Source organism: Macrobrachium nipponense, chromosome 1 (genome assembly GCF_015104395.2).
Source record: "Macrobrachium nipponense isolate FS-2020 chromosome 1, ASM1510439v2, whole genome shotgun sequence".
NCBI classification, from domain to species: domain Eukaryota; kingdom Metazoa; phylum Arthropoda; class Malacostraca; order Decapoda; family Palaemonidae; genus Macrobrachium; species Macrobrachium nipponense.
In genome coordinates this window covers 171,436,972-171,464,626 of record NC_087200.1, presented here as the reverse complement: position 1 = coordinate 171,464,626, position 27,655 = coordinate 171,436,972, and the positions used below count along the sequence as shown (strand labels likewise).

At 36.5% G+C, this 27,655-nt stretch overlaps 2 protein-coding genes across 6 annotated transcripts in view; both read left to right on the top strand.

The window, feature by feature from the left end:
• Nucleotides 1-8,841, top strand: part of LOC135219830 (alpha-amylase-like) — a 42,797-nt gene extending 33,956 nt beyond the window's left edge. For all 4 annotated transcript variants that reach the window (XM_064256930.1, XM_064256928.1, XM_064256929.1 and 1 more), the window contains 7 exons: nucleotides 304-388; nucleotides 2,722-2,850; nucleotides 3,154-3,337; nucleotides 6,442-6,591; nucleotides 7,588-7,819; nucleotides 8,237-8,348; nucleotides 8,671-8,841. In XM_064256930.1, coding sequence (XP_064113000.1) covers nucleotides 304-388; nucleotides 2,722-2,850; nucleotides 3,154-3,337; nucleotides 6,442-6,591; nucleotides 7,588-7,819; nucleotides 8,237-8,348; nucleotides 8,671-8,796 — 1,018 coding nt within the window. In that variant the 3' untranslated portion in view covers nucleotides 8,797-8,841. The remainder of the gene's footprint in view (nucleotides 1-303; nucleotides 389-2,721; nucleotides 2,851-3,153; nucleotides 3,338-6,441; nucleotides 6,592-7,587; nucleotides 7,820-8,236; nucleotides 8,349-8,670) is intronic.
• A 6,159-nt stretch (nucleotides 8,842-15,000) lies between these two features.
• LOC135219828 (alpha-amylase-like) overlaps nucleotides 15,001-27,655 on the top strand; it is a 30,131-nt gene continuing 17,476 nt past the window's right edge. The window contains exons 1-10 of one of the 2 annotated variants that reach the window (XM_064256927.1): nucleotides 15,001-15,127; nucleotides 16,018-16,189; nucleotides 16,872-17,026; nucleotides 20,000-20,151; nucleotides 20,586-20,764; nucleotides 21,192-21,330; nucleotides 22,456-22,617; nucleotides 22,945-23,092; nucleotides 24,886-24,970; nucleotides 27,378-27,506. In XM_064256927.1, the coding sequence (XP_064112997.1) occupies nucleotides 15,105-15,127; nucleotides 16,018-16,189; nucleotides 16,872-17,026; nucleotides 20,000-20,151; nucleotides 20,586-20,764; nucleotides 21,192-21,330; nucleotides 22,456-22,617; nucleotides 22,945-23,092; nucleotides 24,886-24,970; nucleotides 27,378-27,506 (1,344 nt within the window). In that variant the 5' untranslated portion in view covers nucleotides 15,001-15,104. Of the gene's footprint in view, nucleotides 15,128-16,017; nucleotides 16,190-16,871; nucleotides 17,027-19,999; nucleotides 20,158-20,585; nucleotides 20,765-21,191; nucleotides 21,331-22,455; nucleotides 22,618-22,944; nucleotides 23,093-24,885; nucleotides 24,971-27,377; nucleotides 27,507-27,655 lie in introns of both variants that reach the window. The other variant, XM_064256926.1, reaches the window with a different exon arrangement.

Genomic DNA, 27,655 nt, shown 5'->3' with positions numbered 1-27,655 from the left:
ACGATTTAAGCCTAGGTAATCGAATTTTATCATCATTGATAAGAAAATGAACATGCAAAGTTTTTACGAGTCTAAACTCATATTTCTTTTTCCTGATCCTTTAGCGGCGCACTACTCATTTCCAGCCAGTCGCTTAATTAAGCCACACTACTTACAGTAAATCAGTTTTCACTATTCTTTTTAAACATTTTGTATTATCTTTAGTTGTGAAATGCTTCCGTTATCTTAATTCACATTTAAAAGAGATAAAATTTTAATAATGTGTGTATAGTCAGCTTTTAATGCAAATTCTTCATTGTACAGCACAGCAGATGTCATCATCAACTCCGAAAATCAGTGTGAAGGTGGCTGGGTATGTGAGCATCGATGGCTTTCAATCTACAAAATGGTACGAATAGTGTGTTCTTTATTGCGCATACCCGAAAAATAATTGTAGTAGTAACTCTCGTTGCCTGTAGAGAAGCATTTATGAGTAAAGGTTCTGGAAGTCATGACGGTTTTCCCAAAGTGTTCTGTACCAAGTTTTCTTTGCATCTGGCTAGTTCATTAGCACCCCTGAACTTGATAAACTGGTGTTGGATTGAATGCACCAATCTGAATGCTTCACCAGCTTAGTCTAAACGTACTGCACCTGCACCCTGAACTGAGTGAACTAGACGAAAAGTACGAGTTACAGACAAAATAGTAAGCTCCAAAATTTATGCAAGCAATAAAATAAGCAAAATAAACAAAATAGTTAAAGAATTTCCATGATAGGGGTAAAAGAAAATGCATGCCTTCTAGCTGTGTAACTCCAACCTTCAAGTAATAAATATGCTGTGTGTAATGTTAAGCAATGATGGGAAGAGGCATCTTGCTAGTTACTATCTGGTATACAAGGTTAGGTTGAGATTGATTTCAGTTTTTAACTTTCATGAATTATAGCATAATAAATTAGGCCCCCGTAGGTAGTTAGTGCCGTCAGTTCACCGCACACGTTGTACTTTAGGCATTACTACAGGTTCTTTGCAGCGTCCCTTCGGCTCCTAGCTGCAACCCCTTTCATTTATTTTACTGTACCTCCATTCGTATTAGTTTTCTTCCATCTAGCTATCCACCCTCTCCTAATTATTTCATGGTGCAACTGTGAGGTTTTACTCCTGTTACACCTTTCAAACTTCAAACCTACTTACTCTCAGTTTTCTTTTCAGGGTTGAATGACCTCATAGGTCCCAGTTCTTGGTCTTTGGGCTAAACTATATTCCACTCCATTCCATAATAAATATAGGTTAGGTTAGGATGGGGGTTCCAAACCCGCGGCAGCGTGGCTCCATGTTAGAGTAGGTCTTGTTAGGGAAAGGAAAGTTATAGTACATTTCTATTTTACTCTCGAGTTATGGCACTTTAGGAAAGGTTAGGACCTAGCACCCTACTAGGTTAGGGAATGAGAGGTAAGGCTACATCTCTGTATTTCTATATGGCTTAAGGTGCTCTAGGTAAGGTTAGACAGGGAGTTGGCCTAAGAGTGCCTTTAGCTAAGTAAGTGGAAGGTAAGGTTAGAATGTATCCCTGTAATTCACCACGTGGCATCCTTGCCCTCTATAATATACAGTGACTTAAACTGTAATAAAAGTCATCCTTGTTAACATATAACATGTTGGACTCACGATAAAGAAAGATTGTAGTGCATTCAAAATATGTGGTGCATTTGGACCAGAGGTGGTACTACATACGGTCAGTGGTGTATGTGGTCCAAACGGTAGACTATGTCTGGTTTAAAAGATTCGGCTAAAAAGCAAAAAGAGGTTGCCTTATATGCAGTTATATCTGGGTCACCAATCAGCAAAGTACAACCTGTAAGCCTTCCTTGCTAAGGTACAACTGCACTATATACCATATGGAACTGGAAGACACTTTAGTTCAGAAGCTAGAGAACCTTCGTGGAAATAAACTACATAGAAGAGGGTTTGCAATATTTTCTGGCAGAAGCTACAGGTGACCTGGAGAGCCTACGATAGCTACAGGCCTCCATAGATCTTGCTTAGTCATTCTTGTCAAAGCCATTGGTATAATTTCTAATGCCACTGAAATGTGCAAAGTGGATTTACATAGTTATCCTATTTTTTTCTTTTCTATTGTATAATATTCATTAATATCCTGATCCTTATTTAACAAAATCAACCGTTTTCTAAAGGAAATAATTTTAATGTTTATTTCATAGCAAATAATGGAGGTGGTGAAAGTCTATTACCCCATTAGCAATAGTAAGTCAAATTGGAAACTTAATTTTTTCTTTGACATATATTTCTTCCTACAGTATGATATGGTAAGTCAGATAGATGACATAATACATAAATGCAGTACACTGTATAATTATATTTTTAAATGAATTTTCTAACATCTTAAGCCTGCGTTAATTCTATATCAGTAAACGCTTCATTGTTGATTTTTTGTGTGAACTTCAGACTATGTTATATGGAACAGCTTCTTGTGGTTTTGAATGAATTTTCTCTAACAGAAAACCATTAATTCCGATAATAATATTATTCATAACACTCTTATAGAGTTATTTTAAACAGCTCCATCAGGGTCTGTCTGACGTTCGGTTCCTTAGTATTTTTCATCTTATCGATAATATGTAATTAGGACCATGAAGATCTATAAACAGATCGCATTGCTGCTAAACGGATGAAGAGGTTACAAGGAATGTTTCAATAAACATTGCTTCATTTCAAACTTTAGGTCCGCTTTCGCAATGCCGTGGCTGCTGCTGATTCGTGGGACGATTATTATTTTGATGGCAATGTTGTTGCTTTCTCGAGAGGTGACAAGGGATTCTTCGCTATGGTGAAAAACGGCACAATTGCTAAGGTAGAGTAAAATTGTGCTTTTCAAACGCAAAAAGTACCTTGAAACTTTCATAGTTTTTAAAATTGTCCGTCTTCGTTCTTGTAGTTTATGTGTCCTGTCATATAATAAGAAAACTCAGTCCCACAATGATTAACAAGACCACTCAGCCTAACAATGCTGTAGAATACTGTATCAAATGCTAAATATGGTGTTACCTACAGAATTAACAGCGTTTTGTACTTTGCCTTTTTCTTTGCATCTATGCTTAATCTATAAATAGTGCTTAATAAGACTAATACATCTTTTTTCCTCCTGTGCGAGCAGCAGACGTTTCCAACTCGCATGCCACCAGGAGACTATGAGGACATCGTCTCATGCCGGCCAGTTACTGTGAGAAGTGATGGTACAGTCCAGATCTCAGTCGCCAGTGAAGAAGAGCCGGTCTTTGCCATCTGTCAAGGCTGTGTCTGTTCAGGGAACATTGACGTTACACGGATTTCTAGACCACGTATGAATATCTGTAACGATTTTATTCAGTATTAAGCACAGGCACTCAAGGTAATTCCGATTTTTTGGATTGTGCTTTCTAGACCGTGGTTGAACCTTAAGAACTACTAGATATCCGTCATCAAAACATTTTCTTTCACTAGATTTGAGTTTAATTGCGATTTCACAGCAAGTCCGTCATGTGCTCCAACAAATGCAGTCTAATGCCATAAGTTTAATAAACAAAGAAGGTGACAAGTTATTGAAGAAAGAAACACACACAAACACAAATGCTATAGTAGATTCACATCAACCGTGCATCTGATGTTTAGGCCAGTCCTTTACGACGCTCCTGATTGGCTGTTGATAAGCCAATCACAGGGACTGGAAACTCTCAGTCTCTCGAGAGAGTTCACATAGGCAGGATGTATGTTCCACCTCTCCTGAGGGATACATCTTTCAAAAGTATCCCTCAGGAGAGGTGGAAAATACATCCTACCTATGTGAACTCTCTTGAGAGACTGAGAGTTTCCAGCCCAGTGATCGACTTATCAACAGCCAATCAGGACCGTCGTAAGGGACTGGCCTAGACGTCAGATGCACGGGTGATGTGAATCTACTATAGGTTATTGAATGAGATATTGGAAAAAGATTTTAAAGCTTAACCCCTAGCTCTCTAACCTGCTAGGCACCAAAAACCAGATCATCAGTGTGAATGAAAATCGAGGCTCTTAAAAAAAATTGCATCCTAGGCAAGTGGTTAGCTTAAATATGCTGTAGGCGAGACAAGTGTTCATGACTAATCAGAACGCGGGCTTAATGTATAAGTCTTGGAAATATTTATAAATAGCCGGCGCTTGGCGTCTGGGGCCAAGCGTAGGCTGGCTTGTTTGAACCGTAATATCGTCGTTATTTTTCATCGTAGAAGAAAAGTAAAGAGCATATTTGAAATCCTCGTGAAAAGTTCTGTCAGAATAATGTTTTCTTTCTTCTCTACAGCTAATGCTAAAGAAGTTGACATGTCCGGATATCCGGCTGGTTATTTGGATCAAAACGAAACCCGGGTAACAACCATCCCTTAATATCGTCATTATTTTTATTGCAGAAGAAAAGTAAGAGCATATTTGGAATCCTGCTTTTTTCTCTCTCTCCACAAATAATAGTAAAGAAGTTAGCATGGCCGGATATCCAGATCAAAACAGACCCTTGCTAAAAACAATCCCCTATAAAATCTTCATATATGATCTGACTTTGGTTCCATTCGTTCCAGTTGTTTCACCTTCTATAGCAAACATACACATATACATGCATACATACATAGTCCGACCGTCAGCTTTATATATAAGATAAACAATGTATACTAGTATACCAAAATAACGGAGTACTAATTTATTGTACGGAAATTTAGCAAAGAATGTTTAAGCATTATTTGCCATAACAATATACAGTCACTACCGTTATTGACAATACCCTGTTTTAAACAAGGCTGTCGATAAGTTCAGTTGGAACGAAATGACTAATGGCCCAGAAAGTAATATTAAAAGTTGACCATTTTACAAGAATAGGTACTGTTATTGTAAGCAGTATTTTGTCCTATAACTCACACACACACACACACACACCACACACACACACACACAACACACACACACACATATATATATATATATTATATATAGATATATATATATATATATATATATATATATATATATATATATATGCATACATACAGTCAAACCCCGCTACTCTCGGGCTCGCCTATTAGCGTATTTCTCTATTGATGATATATACACATTGTTCACGGAAAATTTGCCTAATCGGGGTATTGTTCTATGAGAAATCTACATTAATTACTGTATTACCATATTTTCATGACTGAATGTACTTTATGTGATGAAACTATTAAAATACTCAAGTTTATAAGCATTTTTTTTTCTTTAACTATCAAAACAGGCAGTTTAAGCATTTTTAGAGGGGTTTTAAGTATTATCGGATTTTAACTATTCACAGGGGTGTCTGGTACGCATCCCCCGCGAATATGGGGGCCCACTGTGTGTGTGTGTGTGTGTGTGTGTATGTGTGTTTGTATCTGTGTGTGTATATGTGTGTTTGTATCTGTGTGTATACTGTATGATTATATATTCAGCGTAAGTCTGTAAAACCTTCAGCACAGCACGAGACATGACTAAGAAGTTATGTCGTCTTTTCGGGAACAGGTGTGAATTCCCTGAGATACATTTCGAAAATACTAATGTGTTCCTTTCCCCTTGCTTGACTATAATCAGTTTTTTTCCATCTGTCCATCCCCTGTGGTGTTTTTGCATGGTAACATTGCATCCCGGGCTTTAAATAGTTACGCTATGTGTAAGTTTTAGGTAAATAACAGGATATCTGGGTGTACATTTGCAACTGAAAAGTGTTTTAGTAATTTATTGTATGCGAATTACGCCGTTAATATTCGAAATAGGATATTATTTAAAGCCCGAGACGCAGTGTTACCATGCGCACACACTACAGCCGAATGGACAGATGGGTCAAAAACAGTATAGTGGTTCGTATTGAAGAACCTTTGCTTTTCAGAATAACATCATGGTGAACAGTGATTATCTTCAACAAGATCATTATTTTCATTGTTAGCTCATATGAAGTATATGGGTGAAATGAAGTTCAACCAGCTGTGCTTAATCTTGAAATGGTTTTGCCGTTTGCGGTCCGTTTTCGGAGATTAAAAGAAATCTTTTGAGTATTCTTTCTATGTCGAATTTTCTTTGGTGAATTTTATATTTACCTCCCTGAGCGCCCCCCCCCCCCCCCCCCTCTCTCTCTCTCTCTCTCTCTCTCTCTCTCTCTCTCTCTCTCTCTCTCTACTATTACATTGGTCCTTAACGAGATTTTGTGTATTGGTGTCTTCATTTTACCACCAACAACATAATTATTGATTATCTCTCTCTCTCTCTCTCTCTCTCTCTCTCTCTCTCTCCTCTCTCTCTCTCTCTCTCTCTAACCTATTTGATCTTGAGGAATAGATGCTTCCAGATCATGTTTATAAATCACCAAGGGAGCTGAATGGAGCGTGAAGCGCGTTGGAAGAGCCGATCACAGTAATGATATTAATCATTCCAGATCCTCCAGCGCAAGCAACCTCACCCATGGAGCGTATTGCAGCCTCTGTTATTGGAGGTGTTCATCGCACTGTTGTTATCATTGAAAAACAAACCTTCGAGAATCAAGATCTGTTCCTTCGAGGAGGCGTTGATGCAGACAAAAGGCCAAGTAAGTCTCTCTCTCTCTCTCTCTCTCTCTCTCTCTCCTCTCTCTCTCTCTCTCTCTCCTACACACAAAATATTGTAAAATTGTGTTTTCATTCAGGTACATAATAATATTGAACTTGATCCATAATTTTTTTGTTTTCATTCAAGTACATAATAATATTGTGAACTGGTATGTTGTTTGTTATGTTGAGTATCTCAAAAACATTATTTCTTCAACAATGACATCCTTATTAAGTTTTGCTGATGATGGTTTCTCTATAAGCAAAAGGTCTTTGACGTTAAGCATATTATGATCAGTGTCAGATGTTGCTATCACACGGATTTTGTTTCAGATCACGTAATTATTTTTGTAGGACCTGTAGACTTATTCCCTTGACATTACGGAACATTTTGTGTATATAATTAACACCATTTTGTTCCCCGCTGCATGGCAAAAGACGTTTTTTTTATCATTGTTATTCACTGTTTGAATATTCTTTTGTCCAGTGATTTATTTAAAACTTTTAACTACTGCAGCTTGTAGTAAATTTGGACTGAGTTAAACTACTTTTGATCTTCATAGAAAATGGCGTAATTCAAGATATATAACTATAATCTTTATTGTCCTTGGTATTATGTTTTAATTCGTGGTGGTGTAAGAGATACAGTACGTGGAATAGAACTCTGTGGGCGAGACCGGTCATTCCAGGAAGTACATTTCTTGGTGCGGTAGAGACAACAGGCTGTACATGTAAACTATATGTATAAAACAAAGTATAAAAGAGAATTGGCAGTTCTCATCCCAATATGACTACTTGTACAATATAAGGTTCATGAACTGCAGCTTGGCCAAAAGTTTCTAAGGATCGGGGCATTTCAGGATATTTCAAAATGAAGTGTACGTCATTGTCTTGGGTTTATTTCTTGACAGTTGTGTCGTGTGAACGCAATTTAAAAATCCATTAAAATTAATATGTAGGAGGTTCCAGACCTTTTACCCTCGCCTGTATATGCTCAGGCTGCACCGAGGACGTTGCCACGGACCCTTGCGCCATCGACATGGAATCGAACTCTTTGGGCGAGACTGACCATTACAACAAGTACAATTCGTGGCGTCTTGGAGATACCAGGCTAGACTGGCGAGGAGCGGAGCCAGGTCAAGGCATTTACCAGGGTCAAGCTGCTTTCGGGTCTCCGATGGCTTGGACATCCAACCAACCTGGAAGTCCTGGCTTCCAGAGGCTGAATGAGTGAGTGGGACCTACTCATGATTGTTGTGCATAATGAGCATTTATTCTTGTGTATTAAGCTCATAGGCAAATTCATTCCGATTTAGTTGATACAGTATTGTCAGGTTCTTGTCTTAATGCATTGTAGACATTTAATTCTTCAATAGTACTTTTATTTAATCTGCAGGTTCATGTTGGCTCACGCCACTAGAGTAATGCCCTTTCAAACGATACATTTAGGTATGAAATGGAAGTAGCAAAGTAACATATTTCCGAACGAACTAATTTACTGTCTGACATACTTCACGGATTTTACAAGGAAAGATCATTGAATTAGCTCCTAACAAGAGGGCTTGTTCTTTCTCTGATTCACGCAAATTTTTTTTTTAGTTCAGTATTAGCTTTAAGATTAACTATTTTCTCTCTTTTTTTACGTAGATGGGGCGAACACTATTGGATGGTTGACGTTAACATGAACTGCTCGCAAACAGAGAAGGGATGGTTCGAAATAAAGGCCTTCATGGACAACTGGGAAGAGGACATAGAGCAGGTCTTTACCAATCACCCTCTTTGTTGTGAAAATAAATCAGATTTAAGTTGATCTCATATGTAATGTTTTGTGAGATAGATAATATAAGCAGTATAATTCATACACGTTGGAATGAAATCATGTTCATCTTTTTTATAAGGCATAGGTTCAAAGTGATGTACAAAATACGGTACATATATTAGTAACTTTATATCTAAACTCATCAGCAACATGCTCTGATTATGCATCACATAAGTTATGGGTGCATGGTTCAGGTTTACTGTTCAGGCGTTTAAACCCTAGCCATCGATATTTTCTTATAAGTTATTTTATTTTCCTTAAGGTCTCGGATTGTTCTGGTACTGCAGGTGGAACTACCCCGTATGCAAGCAAGAACCATGTTGGTAGGTGTGGCTACATCAATGTATTTACCTTCGGTTCTCCATCTTGTGTAGTGAACACCTTTTAACTAACAAAAGTAGTCGCACCTAAATAAAAGCAATGTTGCACATTATTTTTATTTTACTTGCCCTGTATGTTTAGAGGTACTCTACAAGGCTCCCAGTACTGTAGCATGCATGCATAAGTCGATGAGGTGAACAGGTATTTGTGGGTAACACAAGAAGTGCAGAATACTGCAGCTATTCTCTTGTTGGGAATTGAGTAATTACTCAAGGCTGCTGTTGACCGATCCATATATTGTTAGAGCTCTAGATCTAAATGTGTCTATATTTATTCAAACCTGCTTTAATAAAGGAAAATATCAAAAGATGCAACTGGAGCCACTTTTATCCACATTTTTTTCAGCAATATCTCTCTTCCCCTTTAGAGAAGTTCTTTTAAAAGGTGTTAGATATTCATTTATAAACGGCGGAATTGTGTACCTGACAAGATTACTAGCTCAGTAATCTTGCTTCCTTTGTCATGTCCAAGATTCTGCACATAGCCCCGTAAACCATTGCCTGAGTTTTAACATTAAATGCCGTACCTCCATCCATATACTGAACCACTTGACCGCGGACAGGACAGACTACAGAACATGAAGCCCTTGGGAGATCACACACGGACGTACTAGCCACGTCTGAATTTATGGCAGATATCAGATGGAAGGCAGTATTCTGAACTTGGCGTCTTCATCCGTTTCGGTAAAATTATGGATAGATTTTCACGAATAAGATTGTAGGCAACTCGAAATTTACGCAGTGCAGTATGAAGCAGGAGTAACGTGGGAAGCCTTAACCCTAGAGGGATGCACCATCGCGAAAATCGGACCAACGTGTCATTCTGAGGATAAAGTCTAGGCGACGGAAGTCTAAACGGGGTTAGTACTGTAATGATATCAGTTGTGTTTCTACTATTTTAGAACATCATTTCTTTTCAAGCCTACACATAGGCCTAGATATCAGACGATCACGCCCCGCCCACCCACCTCCTCAGAGTTCATAGGCTGCAATCTGATATTTCTCAGTAGGTGCATAAGCAATCATTCGAAGCCAATCTTGGGTCCATGTCATTTAAAACAAAGAGTACATGGGTACGAATATCCACGAGATATTTAATGCTTAAAATCTTGATAGACTACATAACGTGTTTTTCTCCACTAAATAGTCATGGTTTAATTAAGTTGCATAAAACAATGGCCAACCTTTATCTAGATACGCGGTGGGCATCAAGAAGTAAATGAGGTTCATGCACTTCATTGTTTCGAGTAAATATAGACAACACCATCTTGAATGTCCTCGTTGCAGAGAATTCTTGTTACACCGTCTGATTTTAATCACCTGGCTCTGCTTATTGGAATGCAGAACAATTCTCTCAGAGCCCCGAAGAAATATGACTTACAAATTTTATGAATTTAGATAAATTTTACAATCTATGGGTGAAAACTGTGCATCCAGTAAATGCTGTGGAAATTTGTTTTTCTTGCGTCTTGTGATTTAGATGAACAACGGTATTACAAACGAAAGTTATGTCGAGAAGTAATCTTACTTTTTATTTAAACCAAAGGGAAATGGTTTGGGCAGCGTTACAGTAAAGCTACTACAAACTTCCACACAATCACTATACTCTGTTATTTTCCATCTGTCCATCCGCCTGTGGTGTTTTCGCATGGTAACTCTACGTCCCGGGCTTTAAATAGTTACGCTATGTGTAAGTTTTAGGTAAATAAAAGGATATCTGGGTGAACATTTGTAGCTGAAAAGTGTTTTAATAATTTACTGAATGCGAATTACAACGTTAATATTCGAAATAGGATATTATTTAAAGCCCGGAACGCAGTGTTACCATACGCAAACGCCACAGGCGGTTGGACAGATGGAAAAAAACAGAGTATAGCTACTGAGACTTGCCTGACAAAATCTGTCTGTTGTCAGTGTAAAACACGCTCACACAAAGTATATCGACCCAACTCTTGTTCTCAGAACTTGAGGTATATATATATATTTAATCGGGGAGTAAGCCTACAAACTACTTTGTTGTTGTAGGGGGTTGGGTACGAAAACTCTATGGAAGATCTTAAAAAGGTCTGAAAAAGGTTTTTCGTTGAGTTAAAGAGTCGGTAATTTTAGGATAGGATATGTCTGGTTTATTTATTAGAGTGAAATAAAAAAGAAATAATGAGCATGTTAAACAGTACAGAAATATTATTTCTAATTAAATATGGCGTATTTATTTTAAATTTCAACGGTGAAACAAGGCTCTACTTGACCGTAGAGTTTAGTATGTTTTAATTTACATTAAAAGTTAGGAATATAAAGTTTACAACTTATGCGCGAAGGGAAAATCTTGCACACGTCCCTAGTAAGGTGGTTCATTTTGTGTCTGTTTATTTTATATATATATATGTTTTTTTTTTTTTTTTTGGGGGGTTTTAGGGGGGGGGGGGGGGTGGGGGGGTTTTACGTTGCATGGAACCGTGGTCATTCAGCAACGGGACCAACGGCTTTACGTGACTTCCGAACCACTTCGAGAGTGAACTTATATCACCAGAAATACACATCTCTCACAAGTGTTGTGTTAAGTAAACAAATTATATTATTATATTATTATTATATTATTATTAGTAGTAGTAGTAGTAGTAGTAGTAGTAGTAGTATGGTGGTGGTGGTATAGAGTAGTGGCAGTATTAACCCAAGTGGCTAAGGACATTGTGTCATATATAATAACGTGGGAGCCGTTTCCCTTGTAAAAGTATTTATCCCATTAGTTCCACCTGATGTTTCTCCCGTGCTGTCAAATGCTCCCCCGACGCAGTTTTGGGTTTATACTGCCAGTGATGCTGAGCAACATATGCCTTTTTTTTTTTTTCATAAAAAATTTTTGTTTTCATGCTGGGCGAGATACCGCCTGACCATCAGCGGTAATTAAAAAAATGCATATTTCTTCGTATTTCGTTGGCCAGATCCTCTTGTATGTAAGCACGCACTATGAAAAATACGGTGGCCCGCATTAAAGTTTAGAAAAAAAATAAAGTCACAATTTTGGCAAGGGAAATTCACATTAATGTATGGTGGCCGGTAATAGTCACGGGAAAAATTCACAATATATCTTGGAGTTCGTTATCTTTATGATATTTACAGGCTTTTGCTTGTGTTTATACGGAAATCCCCAAAGGCTTGTACTAAACACGCTGGGTTGAAACTCTTTTGGTCACTATCTTGGAAAGATTATCGTGACTTTTTTCTCCTGTGACATTTTTACCCGGGTTCCAAAAAAAAAAAAAAAAAAAAAAAAAAAAAAAAACACACACACACACACACACTTGTCGTTACCAAGGGCGTAGATAAATATTTCTTGTGAGGCTACGATAAATTTATAATTTCCGACTGTTTCATATATATATACGCATTTCATATGGCAATTTAACGTTCACATACACACAGTAGACGGCTGCATATCAATTATCCCCACTAAATGCCTTAGTGGCATGATGGGTATGGTCTTGGCCTGGCACCTCGGTGGCCGCTTGTTCGATTTTCGGGCATTCCACTTAGGGGTGATAGATGTGTATTTCTGGTGATAGAATTTCACTCTCGACGTGATTCGGAAGTCACGTAAAGCCGTTGGTCCCGTTGCTAAATAACCACTGGTTCCATGCAACGTAAAAACACCATACAAACAAACTATCTCCACTCCCATTACATACCATGTAAGCCTGTAAGTTAGTGAAATAACAAACAAAATAATCGTATGATTGTGTAGACTGTTAACATAAAAAAGCAAATACGTTTTTCAAGTAATGTTTTCCCTAGAACAAGATGTCCAAAGCTTCAGTGGCGTGAATTTTTGGTGGATGCAGGTTCGTTAAGTCTCCAGTTTCCAGTGGAGTCTCCGGAAATAAAGCCTTACTTTTGGTCTCTGGCTAGACTAGAAAAATCCCTGGGGCATCACTTAGTTTATTATATTACGATGAAATGAATTTTATGGCTACGAGTCTTTTATTATATCTATTATCGTAGTTGCTAGTAATGAATATGCAATAAACACCACCGATTGTTTCCACTTTCTCTCTCTCTCTCTCTCTCTCTCTCTCTCTCTCTCTCTCTCTCTCTCTCTCTCTCTCTCTCTCTGTCTGTCTGTCTGTGAAAATTTAAGAATTTGATGATAAACCGTCAGGTAAGAAATCAATATTTTGAGAAGCAGTCAGTGCACAACTCATAGTACCAGATGTGCCGTAATTATTTTGTTTGCCTTTTTTGTACGAATTGATTAAAATCAAACCATCTGAACAATTCTCATAGTAGAACCACATTAGGCAGTGAAGGAAAGAACTGCTATTGTCGCACATGTCCAAATAGCGTCAGATATGGTGTCAAAGTGTTTTTGAAACTCCAAATATGAACAATTTTTGCCCTTTGAGGGACTTGACAGTCCCCCTCCAAAATAAATCGTCTGCTGTACCAAGGGCGGGGCAATTTTTGTTATTTACGGTAATATTTTCGGGCAATACTCACGACAACCTGAAACCCATTGAAATGGTAACCTTGCTTTAATACATATTGTTTTTGATGATATATTTGATAAGCGATTATCAGTTACTATTAATCAAATATGTTTCTATTTGGTCTGTTGTCGAAAAATCTAATTCATCCTTCATGGATGAGATCGGCAGCGTTAAAGCTGTCCTTAGTAAAGCAAACCGTATTTTGCACTCTTCGTTAATTCAAGAATTTTCCATGTTCACGTACAACTAGTCATATGAACTTCCGAGAGATAAAAATGAAATTGGTCATCATCGAGACGGAGAAGAAGTCAGAGTCATTATGTCAGTAATAAATAGGCCACCCAAGATGCTGTGTATGTGTTCCCCCTTAGAAGGATAGTGTCTTCGGTGCAACTCACGCGGTGCACTGCAAGCTTTACTTAAGATCTTCCATGAAGGATGAATAGATTTTTCGACAACAGACCAAATAGAAACATATTTGATTAATAGTACTGATAATCGCTTATCAAATATTATCATCAACCAACCGTCCCTTGGCCCCTTAGCTGCAACCCCATTCATACATTTCAATGTACCTGCCTTCATATTCCCTTTCTTCCATCTTTCTTTCCACTCTCGCCCATCAGTTGTTTCATATGCAAGTGTGAAGTTTTCGTCCTGTTACACCTTTCAAACCTTTCTAAGCTCAGTTTCCGTTTCAGCTCTGAATGGCCTCATATGTCCCAGCGCTTGCCCTTTGGCCTAAATTCTGTATTCCATTACATCCTAGATTGTGCCATAAACATTCTCTCGAAACCGTTTTTTTTTTCTGTGGTTATCTCATCCTGTGTTGTATCATTAACGCTTGTTTGTCCTCTAGATGCAATATTTTTTTAAATGAACTATTGCATGAATACCAATCAACCAGGATTTGGCCTTAGCTGATGCTATTGAAGGCTTAAAATGAGTATTGTTCGAATGCATATTTGTTCCTTTGTTTGTTTGCTTTTTAGTCATGACATTGACCATTCAGAGAAAGATCGCATCTCACATAGAATTACTACAACAACAAAGTATTGTGTTGAGTACATAACAATAAGAATCCACACATGACATTATCATAGATCCGCGTAGGGAACCCATTGTCCCAAACCTACTGACTCTCATACTTTGAGTTTTATTAGCGTTCAGCTTCATTCCTCATAATTTGCAACATGTGCTGATTTCAGCTGCGATCACAGGTCTGATCTGGGGATGGGATTTATGCACACATGTCTCTCTCTCTCTCTCTCATCTGTTGGTTCTCTGCAAGTGAATGACTATTTTTAACCTGTAATAATTTTCCCTTTTATTATCCGTGTTATTGTGTCGATTTGCATTTCTTTTCTCTTCGACATGTTCTTCAGTTACCAGAGATACTTTATTTTTTCTCATTTTGCACCTAGACCAGTTTTATCTGATGTTAATAAAGACAGAACTGGTAGCAAATGACATTGATAACATTCAACAAAATTTAGTAACATGCGGCACTTGGTGTGGGAAAAGACATGTGTTATTAAGGATAACATGGCGTTGAAGATATATTTTTTTCTATCAAACGAAGTATTTGCAATCCCTCCGCCCACATGAACGATTTTGATACATCACCAATGCAGCCCAAGTTATCAGAAATCATTTGTTACGAATACATGTTTTTTATGACAACACCTGAGTTATTTAGAGGGTGTTTCCTTCCACAAAAAGTTGGAAGTCATCTGCGCGTACGTTTCTTTTCTTTATGTAATGTCGATAGAGGGAAGCGGGGTTATATATATACCGGAGAGTTGGTCGTAATTTACCACAGCGCAGCAGACATGGGGTCGCTCTGCATCCTTAGGTAAATGGGATTTTCATTTGTATCTTATTCGACATTTTTAACAAAGCAAAGGCTTTTTAGAGTCTATTAAGCTAGCTTTGTTCTGTCATTCCGCACTTTTTCTGTCCGCCCTCAGATCTTAAAAACCATTGAGGCTAGAGGGCTGCAAAGTGGTATGTTGATCATCCACCCTCCAATCATCGAACATTACAAATTGCAGTCCTCTAGCCTCAGTAGTTTTGATGTTATTTAAGGTTAAAGTTAGCTATGATCGTGCTTCTGGCAACGTAGTAACACAGACCACCGCGGTTGACTGAGAGTTTCATGTGTCGTAGCTTATACAGCATTATACCGAGACCACCGAAAGATAGATCTATTTTCGGTGGCCTTCATTACACCAGATTGGATTATACGCTGTACAGAAAACTCGATTGCGCGGAAGAAACTGCCGCCCATTTTTTACTTATTTTTAGTTGGTTACTGAACATTGTGCTGAGACTGAATGCGTTCGAAAATTAGTATTTCCTTAATACGTATTGTATCGAAGACCATGAATAACATTTTCCTAGCTTAAGTGTGGAATGGGTAATACATACGGAGAAGGTGCCCCCTCGGGTATTCTAGTATTCGTGTAATGAATAGATCCGATGGATAATGGATGATTCACCTTTCTATTAAAATTCAAGCACTGCTACTAAACTTATTGTTGGACTGCAGAACCATTTCTTTAAAAAAAAAATTATAATTTTTTTTTTCTTCTTTTTTTTGCCTTTGATAATTCTGATCATCTTTCCATCTATCAGGATTTACGGTGTCTGAGTCAGTCACATGTTAGGTTAAATATGTCACAAAGAGTCTTTTCTTAGTTTTTTTTTTTATCACACCTCATTTTTCTTTTCGTATTTACGTAGGTTTATAGTCTTCGCCTTTGCTCTAAGCGCATGCGCGGCGCAGGAAGTGGGCTACGAGAACCCAGCTTGCAATGGGAGGACCGTCATAGTTCACCTCTTCGAGTGGAGATGGACGGACATCGCTCTGGAATGCGAGAGGTTTCTAGCGGCAGCTGAATTCTGCGGTGTGCAGGTGGGTTGGTCTGTTCGAACTTTCAAAAACTATCGTTTATAGCTACATGGTTGCGAAGTGATTAAGAATTCATTTAAACAAGCGATCATACACATATATATGGATATATATGTTTGTATATATATATATATATTATTATATATATATAATATATATATATAATATATATATATATAATATACATACATGTGTGTCTGTACATATGTAATATATATATATATATATATATATATATATATATATATATATATATATATATACATATGTACAGACACACATATATGTATATATACAGTATAATAGTATGTATATATATATAATATTATATATATATATAATTATATATATATATATATATATATATATACAGACGAAAGCGCTTGGATTTCTGACTATTATTTTCCTGTGGTATAATGTCGTAAATATAAATATTAATTTTTTTTCTGTGTTTACACAACAATTTGACCTAACTATTGTCAGTAGATCGTGAATGTCGCAGTGAAATTGGTTTTGTTTTCCATTTTTAACATAAATAAAAAAAATTGGTTTTTTCTATCATTTTTCCCGAGCTGTTTATCATCCTGGTGAAGACTAAACAGAATATGATAGAATGTCTTTCAACCCTAAACGCTCATTTACCTGAATAATTCAATAAAATAATTTAAAAACTTCGTGGCCGAAGGTTTCGCCTCCGAACGAGCATGCCATGATCACCACAGACTACCCGTACCCCTGGTGGCAGAGGTACCAACCCGTCTCCTACAAACTGCAGTCGAGGTCCGGCACTGAAGAGGAGTTCGTCGATATGGTCCACAGGTGTAATGCTGTGGGTGTAAGGTGAGAGACGCTTTTCGGGGTGGTTGTTATCACCATCATTATTATTAGAGAAATCACTCCACAGTTATGTAGTGGTCAAAATATATTTCAGGATATACCTATACAGAGAGTTTTCAGGAATCTATTCGATTCCCAAAAGCTCTCTTTATAGAGTGTTAAAAATTTTTGTACCCATACGTAACTCTGGACTTGTTACTCCATTTCTAGACTCATGCTACTATGAGTATTTATATAATAAATATTATTGTTTTTAGCCGCCGATTTATTGTCATTGTTATTCTTTTCTTTGCTCTTGCTTTTAACATGGTACATAGTTGAATTGCTTTCGGTGTTATGATTACCATTCAACCAATATGTATGGTCTCCGCTGGTGGGTTGTGCCATCAGCGCAGCGCACGCTGAACTTCTTCATAGGCGTTACTTAATTAAGGTTCTTTGCAGCGTCCTTTTTGCCACTAGCTGCAACCCTTTCATTTCTTCCATCTTCATTTCCACCCTCTCATCACAGTGATTTCCTAGTGTAACTGCTTTGAGGTTTTCCTCCAGTTACACCTTTCAGACCTTTCTACTCTCAGTTTCCCTTTCAATTTTAAGTGTGCTCATAGGTCACAGCGCTTGGCCTTTGACCTAAAGTTTATTTCAGTTCCAATTATAATTTTTTTTATTCGTTATTGTTGTTATTATTATGATAAAATATGGTAGCAACGTATCCTCGGGCTTGTTAGATATTTTCCCAAAATACTGTTACATCGACTTACATTTCAAAGTCATGGATCAATTTAAAGTTCACAATATAGTTATTTACCTCCGAATTCACAAATTTAGATAAATGTTTCTGGTCATCAGAATCCGATGCTATGTCTTAAATGTATTTTTCTTGGTATTTTATTTTTTCTTGACTTAGATTTTATGATTATGGGTCAGTTTAAAGGTCAGTATTTTATTTTTTTTTCTGGTTTAATCAAACTTGGAGGATTGCGGTCACTGCTCCCAAATATCTTGACCTTTTTTTCAAGACAGCAGAACAAATTAGAGGGCAACATATAATTTCCTCTGATTTTGATGAAACTTTGCAGGTTTACATTACTGGCAGTTTCCCAAAAGAGCTTTTGGGTATGGTCTATTTTTCAAGGCTACACTTCAGTTCAAAGACCAAAATTTTATTTTTCCCTTATTATGATTAAACTTGCATAAGTTCAATGAAATAATGGTTTTGGTGAAGTGATCTAAATTATATAGATGTTCGTTGTCTGTAGCAAAGCATAAGCACAGAATAACTGTTTTCGCTTTTATCAGTAACAGCCAAACAAACGCTATAATCAACATCTTTAATCTGTTGACCACGTGTGTTGCTCCTCCAAGGTGTGGCTGCCTAAAAATCGCTAATCTTGCCCTCAGGCGTTTCCTCGTTTCTGTAGGGTGAAATCGACCTTATTGCTAATCTCGTAATGTCAGTTTGGATATTAAGCCTACTTTTACTATGTTTTTCCTTGGTATGATCAATTATGCCTTAGTAAAGGGTCGTGCTAGACCGAAAGTTCTTGGCTATCTAACTTTTCATTTATCCTTCGTGGCAAAAACCTTTATTTATCCATAGGGACGTGGGACCTGTAATCCATTTCTACCTAAATAGAGGCAAAACACCAAAATAAATATATAACTACTAGTAAGGTACTACAAACCAAAGGAAGTTCACACTCGAGATAAAATATTAGATTTTTATAAACTACGTTACCACCAATAAAAATACGCTACATAGGGAAAAAACCGTGATGGCTTAACTTATACAATTTAGTGAAATTGTATTATTTTAAGCCATTATGGTTTATTTCATAGTAGTGTGTCTTTGTTGATGGTAAGGTAATTTATAAAGATTGAAAATTTAACGTCGAGAGTGAACTTCATTTGGTTTGTACCTTACTATAGTTGATTCACATCAACCGTGTATTTGATGTCTAGGACAGTCCCTTACCATGCTCCTGATTGGCTGTTGATAAGCCAGTCACAGGGCTGGAAACTCTCAGTCTCTCTCGAGAGTTCACATAGGCAGGATGTATATTCCACCTCTCCTGAGGGATATGTTTTTTCAAACGTATACCTCAGGAGAGGTGGAACATAGATCCTACCCATGTGAACTCTCGAGAGAGACTGAGAGTTTCCAGCCCTGTGATTGGCTTATCTACAGCCAATCAGGCGCGTCGTAAGGGACTGTCCTAGACATCAAATGCACGGTTGATGTGAATCTACTATAGTATATAATTTTGTTTTTGGTGTTTTGCCTCTATTTTGGTTGAAAATGGACTAAAGTGTCGAAACCGACACGTACCAGTGGAATGAAGATGTTGACAAAAGCAATTGTTTGGCTGTTCCAGATGAGGATCAGATTCACTAGGAATCGATCTCTAGCAACTATTGTTGTTTACATTATTGTTACCCGAGGGCTTGGCAGTTCGATCCACTTAACTCGAATTTTTTTTCTTTGCTTTACCTTTTTCTGTTTTAAGGTTAATTTAAAACCTTAAATTTAGATTTTTTCTTCTCGTTCTCAGACACTACAATAATTTAGAAGTCTGTTCCTATAATCTTTGCTTTGAGAGTGGAAGAGGGCACGGTATTTCGTTCCTCTAATCCCCCTATCCCCCAGTCCTTCTCTACTGCCTTTTATTATTGCACCAACAGTCTTATTTATTATAATTTGTGAATTTGAAAGAAGTTCATGATTCATGTTGCGCAGTGATTACATTTCGTTGCAATTGCCTTGTTTGATGTCGGTGTTGAGTGGCAGTATTTTTTACTCAGAACAGAAACAGTTGAAATCTCATTATTATTATTATTATTATTATTATTATTATTATTATTATTATTATTATTATTATTATTATTATTATTATTATTAATTGTGTCTGAATTATAACTTCCATTTCGTATTGTAAGACGTTGCGCTGAAGAAAACATTTTGCTGTTTATTTCTAGAATATTCGTGGATGCCGTCGTCAACCACATGGCAGGAGTAGGTCGACAGGGCAAAGGGTCAGCTGGCAGCAGTTTCAATTCTGATAACCGTGACTTCCCTGGAGTGCCCTACACAGCCGAACACTTTACCCCGAGAGACATTTGTCCTTCGGGTAGTGGTGAGTCTTTCTTTTTTATTATTGTGATAGTTATTATAGTGGATGTTTGGATGGCTGTGCAAACCGGGGAGGGGTGGCGGCGCCTGTTTTCCAATGGGTTGGGACCGGATTGGCTCATCTGAGTGAGTTCGGTTGATCTAAGAAGGCACTCTCCTAGGAGTTTTGCTCGTAGGGCGTGCTCCCAGCCAGTAGGATGAGTCTCTCTCTCTCTCTCTCTCTCTCTCTCTCTCTCTCTCTCTCTCTTCTCTCTCTTTTCATCTCGACAGCCAAAAATCGACAAAAATTTATGTATGAATATGGCATAATAATTATCATAATACAATAATTAGAAATAAATTCATCTGGTCCCCTTAGTGAGAATGTACTATGCAAACAAACCCACAATAATCATAGCAAAATCACTTTAATTTCTACCACGTGCATTGCAGGCAGTGTTGATAACTATGGAGACCCTTATAACGTCCGTAATTGCAACCTTGTCGGCCTGACGGACTTGTACGGGGCTACGGACTACGTACGTAAGGCGGTCTCTGGCTATTTCAGCAAGCTGGTGGATATTGGTGTCGCCGGTTTTAGGGTTGATGCTGCTAAACACATGTGGCCGGAGGTAATCCCTTTTCCAATAATCATAGTATAATTGATAATAACTGATTACATATAGTATATATGATCATTCGAGTACTTATTACATATGTAAGCGTTATGATATGAGTGTCATAATTAATAATATTCTATTGAAAAAAATGGCTGTGTTTAGCGAATTAATTTTATACGACAGGTTTTCTATTATTCTTATTGATCCTTTTTCTGACTCAGGAATATTATTATCTTATAAACATTTTAAGGGGGGCCACGTGCCCAGGGGGCATCCCCAACACCCCCTCCCCTCCCCCGATTCGCTTGTGATGAAAACTTGAATGATCTTATAATCAACTTTTTTTTTTTTTTTTTTTTTTTTTTTTTTTTGGCCAATTTCGGCACGAAGCATTCACGTTGGACATGAGAGAAACTGAAGAGAATTTATTTTCCCCCAGGATCTAAAAGCCATGATGGATATGACCCACGACCTTAACACGGAACAAGGCTTCCCTGCAGGAACCAGACCATTTTTCGCCCATGAGGTCATCGACCGTAATGATGGAGCTGTCACTGTTCAGCAATACTACGGACTGGGTAGGTTATTATTATTATTATTATTATTATTATTATTATTATTATTATTATTATATTATTATTGTTGTTGTTGTTGTTGTTGTTGCTAAGAAATTCACAATCGCGTGAAACACCAGAATGTGTAATAAAAATCTTTAGTGCTAACGTAAACGCTATTCAGGTCGAAAGTCGTTGCTTTTGTCTTTAGCATAGTAATACTGTTTACTGTAATAACTGTGAATTTCTATTATCATATTATGTCTTTAAATAGCAACTAGATACACGCTTTTTCTGAGAAAGCTGGAGGATGAATGGTAAAATGAAAATGAAGATTAATATTCAAATATTGAATGCTCAGGTATCGCGCGCACGCACACACGCGCGCACACACACACACACACACACACACACACACACACATATATATATATATATATATATATATATATATATATATATATGTGTGTGTGTGTGTGTGTGTGTGTGTGCACAAATTATGGGTATACGTATGTATATGTATATGTATATATGTGAGTGTGCGGAGAGGAAAATAACTCAATTGACCCGTGTCAGTATATATTTGAAGTGTTAAAGATTTATGATGAATAAATGGCTGTGAGCTTAAAAATGAATAAATAAAATAAGGATTATTTTTTATTTGGTGTTGGCGTTTGATGGGCTTATGATGTGTGATTAGTAGCTAAATATTATGAATGAGAATAATTTCCTTTTTATGGACAAAATATTTTATACTGTATTTGTGAAATGAGTTATTTTATAGATTAAAAACCAATGTTTTGTGCAAACTAAATATGAATATGGTATTACAACATATGCAATGCTTTGTCAGTAGAGAATAATAATAATAATAATATGTGTGTGTGTATACGTACATGAATCATGGGTATATATAGTATGTGTGAATGCGTGTTTGTAAGAGAGAGAGAGAGAGAAAATAAAAACCAAACAAGCACATGTGAAAACCAAAATATCGGAAATTGATTAAAATGATTCAAACACTTATATCAAACTCAAAACTCTGATCAAAGCTGTAAGCCGTATCGTGAGAAATGCAAAATAAAGCAGTAGGAAAGAATATGCAGTACATTGGTGTATACGTATGATTAACGTCATTTCCTTTTACAGGTCGTATAACCGAGTTCAGATACTGCCAGAAAATTGCTTGGGGCATCCAGGACCCATCGCAGCTGGCCGGTATTTATGACCCTGGGTGGTTCATGGCAGATCCAGACAAGGCGTTTGTTTTCGTGGATAACCACGACAATCAGCGTGGACACGGCGGTGCTGGTAAGCAGGCAATTTATGTTATTGTGGTTGGACAGTATACATACACCTCCATTACTTATGAGCAAAGCAGTTAGATATTAGTGGCACAGTAAGAAGGTATGAGTCATTTGTTTGATTTTAGTTGTTTTACATTAGCCAATTTGCAACGGCAAGGCAATAATTCAAAGAAAGTCTACTGACTGCTCTTTGAAAAATAAAAGCACCTCTGACAGAACTTTCAAAGTCTTTCATCCCAAATACGTACTGTTTGACTTTCCTTTACTTTTCTTGATAATTCTTAAAAAAAGGCTATCTCCCAAATGAGTGACTTTATCATTTACTTTACAGGCGACACTTTAACTCACAAATGGCCCCACGATTACCGCCTTGGAGTGGCCTTCACTCTGGCTCAGCCTTATGGTTTCACCCGAATCATGTCCTCCTATTACTTCGGCGATGACTCAGATGCTGGCCCTCCACACAACAGTGATTACAGGTGGGCTGAATCTTTGTGTTCCGTAGATGCGCAATTTCTCAAAGTGCCATTGCATTTGTTTAGAGAGTAACAAATCATTCAGAGTAGCGCCGCGAGAGCTGAGAACCTTGTTATATTGGTCGGGTTAAAGTACATTATGATTACCATCGTAAATGACAGCAACATGTGAGTGTGTTCATGAACTTCTTCAAGAGAGCAGATCAAAGCTTTCTAAAAATACAGACGTAGATTTTTCATTTTTTACTTTGATTCTCGCCTCTTTTATGACCCATTTCGTAAATTCACTAGCTCATCTTCCACAGAATAAAAACTAAACAGGCTCAAAGAAGGCAGGATGAAGAATAATTACAAACTCAGATAAGATTTGACAGCAAGATAAGTTGGAATCAGTGGCAATTAATAAACATCTAAATGCAATACAGTGCAGGACAGTGGTGCTTTTACGTAGCATTGCAGCCTTTCTCGAGTTGATGTACAGCGATTTCCTTATACATTTCTTGTACGATAGTCCGTCTCACTGATATCAGTTACTGTCATTCCAAAGGATATGAAAGGCGCCGTGTCACGTCTCATTTTGTAATGACCTTTTATTCATTCTCGTGATCACACTTGCGAGAGATTTGCAGCATAAGGAACTGCAGAGGGAGATTTTCCTTCGTCGAAAAGCGTTTCGTCATTCTTTTGAAAAATTGTCAGTGAATATCCAAGTTGCCTGAGAGAATAATACACAATGCTACGCAAACTGAGAAGTTTCTGTGTCTTACAGAACGAAGGTTTAACAGACTTATGATGAGATCGCTCTGAGCCAGGGTAAGGAGGAATCACATGTGTTGACTTTCTGTGTCAATAATGTAACTCCTTATTGCAACTCCTTATTGCATATTTGCATCACCTTTGAATCATGGTTAACAAACACGATGAAAACCAGGTGCTCCAATGTTGGAGCAACATGTATCACAAATTAGAGAAGTAAAGTAGTTTAGTGGTCTGGAAATTCACAGCCTACCATTAATTCTCTTTGTGCATAATAATTGCAAATAACAGTAATACATCCTTACATACTGGCATAGCAAGGTCAAGTAACTAATCCATTCTTTGGGAAGCTGATAACTGACATTCAAGGAGGAAATAAGAAATTCATTGTTTAACTCACACCGAGGATTAAAATGTCAAGTTGGGTCTTCATGGTAAGGAAATAACATAATCAAGCATCAATATTATATATATAATATATATATATATATATATATATATATATATATATATATATATAGTATGTATGTATGTAAACTCCCATATTCTCATTCTCATTATTTGCGGACTCGCCTATTCGCGGGGATCTCTACGGAACATATACAGGCTAATATTATTCACGGAAAATTCACCTATTCGCGGTATTTTTCACAGAGAAATAATCACTTATTATTGTATTATCATATGATTTTCATGACCAAATGCACTTTTTGTGATAAAACTATTAAATACTCAAGTATAAGCATTTTTAGAGGGTTACGTTTGTTTATGAACTATCAAAATAAGTGTTTTTAGAGGGTTTTAAGTATTTGTGGATTTGAGCTATTTACTGGGGCCTCTGGTATGCATCGGCCCTCGAATACGGGGTGTTCACTGTATATGTATAAAATGTGAGTGATTATGAGCTCTCATAAAATGAAAAGGACATTTATTGCATTTTGTATCGATATTTATCCATAATGAAACTTTCCTTTATTTTTTGTACACAATTAGTAGATGAAATTTATCACAAAGAATTTGTTTTTCGCTCATGTAATTAGCACAACCAACGTGGTCATCAATAGCGACAACCAGTGTGAAGGCGGATGGGTTTGTGAGCACCGCTGGGAATCCATCTTCAAAATGGTATGAATTACTCCAATAGAAATCATTACAGATAAGATGTTATGTATATGTGTGTGTGTGTGTATGAAACTTCAGCTTCCCTGAAGAATATTTTTACTGTATGTTAACCAGGAAATTTTCTATATGTACACACACACACACACACACACACACACACACACACATATATATATATATATATATATATATATATACTATATATATATATATATATATATATATATATATAAATGGTTTTGTTTGCCACGAAGGAAAAAAATGAAAAAACGAGTTAGCCGAGTACTTTCGGTCCTATTCGGACCCTTTACTGAGTAAAGGGTCCGAATAGGACCGAAAGTACTCGGCTAACTCGTTTTTTCATTTTTTTCCTTCGTGGCAAACAAAACCTTTATTATTTATACATAGCATCACGTTTTATATACTTCGTGATCAAGTTATTCATATATATATATATATATATATATATTATATATATATACATATATTGTATGTGTGTACGTATGTGTATGTGTAGATCCGAATATATTTTATGATGAAATATTCTACGTTTCTTTATAGCTTTCTCTGATGAAAGATATGATAAAAAATGTTCTGAATATGTGGTGAGGATATCTGCATAACTATTTATTTAGAATTCATTATGACATGACGCTCATTGTCCTATTTAACGAAATCCAAAGGAAAATAGGGGATAAATCTCCCGACGTGTCTTTGCACCTTTGACAGATTGAATGCTTACCTTAAAAGAAGAAGAAAAATTATTTGAGTTTGAAAGTTGAAGCAATAGTGAAAGGCTAAACATATTTTAAAACTGTATTTCGTAAAATTACGATTTTCCTACCTTACTTTGTCAAGGCAACGTAAATACAGGAAAAACATTACGGGTCCCAAAAGGGTTTTTTTCCTTGTATAAGGTTACAGTTTATCCCTGTGAAGAATTTGAGAGGTTTTCTAAGGAAATAATAACTGTCTTTTCGGAAGCTGAATTTTAAGAAAGTTGGTTGACTTTCATTTTCTGTAAAGATTTTGAATACTTGAATTTACAGCAAATTTCTTATAGCTGGTGTTTAAGAGAATTTACTAGGATATCCAAATACTTCTCATCGTAATCAGATAGTGGTGTTGATTACGGTTTGAGTGTATCCAATTTGTATGTACATAATGGAAAATTTGTCAAAACCGCGGCTGACGTGGAGACTACCATCTATTAAAATAGTGTAGAAAAAGCACAGTCAGTGAGAATGATCCTTTGTTCAGATTACACAAGCAATGCATTACTTTTTTTTATCTATTTATTAATTTGTTCAGATGATTTTTCTTCATTTTCATTTGTAATAAGCGAGATCCTTCTTTTTCTTTTCCCATTGTCTCCTCTAAATTTTTAATGAACACCATATTCATTGGACACCTGAATTTCAAGGCCCCAGGGATGTTGTTCCGTATGAATAGAGTTCATCTTCTGAATAATAATAAAATAATAATAATAATAATAATAATAATAATAATAATAATAATAATAACAGTGGTGTAGATGTTTATATATATATGTTTATATATATATATAATATATATATATATATATATATATTTAGTATATATATTTATATATAATATATATATATATATATATATTATATATATATATATATATAATATATATAGGTGTGTGTGCGTGTGTGCGTGTGTGTGTGTGTGTGTGTGTGTGTGTGTAGAATCTACTGGTCATTTTAACCAGATATATATGTAAATGTAATAGCCGCAATGCCCTCTTAACTCACAAATTCTTTGCTCTTTTTTGGATACGGCTGTCTCCTAAAAGCCTCGAGATCCAACTTCGAAGAATATGAAAGAATCATGATGTCCGGTAGCGGGAAACGAGCCCGCTATACCATAATCACTACGACGATTTCTTTCATATTCTTCGAAGTTGGATCGAGTGGGTTTGTGGAGGCAAGCGTATCCAAAAAAAAGAGAAAGGAATTGAGAAGTTAAGAGAGTATTGTGGCTGTTACATTTTATTATAATATATATTATATATATATATATATTTTTCTATAGTAATATAATATAATATCCTATATCTATATATATATTAAATATTATATAAAATTAAAATATAACATATATAGATATATATAATTTAAATATTATATTAAAATTATATATATAATAATATAATATATATATATATATATACCACACACACACATATATATATATATATATATATATATATATATATATATATAATATATATGAATATTTACAGATACACCACTGTGGTTTTCCTCACCATTTTAGTGATTCAAGCTATTTTGAGATTTTTTTTTAATGAATTATAAACGGTAATAACAGGACGTTTTGTTGTTTGTGATACTGAAAGAGATCCTGGACTTGTAACCGACAGGTCCGTTTCCGAAACGCCGTCCCTGCCTCCTCCTGGTGGGAGAACTACTACTGCGATGGGAATGTCGTGGCTTTCTCCAGAGGCGACAAGGGTTTCTTTGCCATGGTCAAGTATGGCACAGTGTCACAGGTAAGAGACGAAACCATTTTCATTTGATGCACTGAACTCTCTCTCTCTCTCTCTCTCTCTCTCTCTCTCTCTCTCTCTCTCTCTCTCTCTCTCTCTTTATAGAACTGCTATGAACAATCTGTATAGCTACCTGCTAGAACTTGATCGCT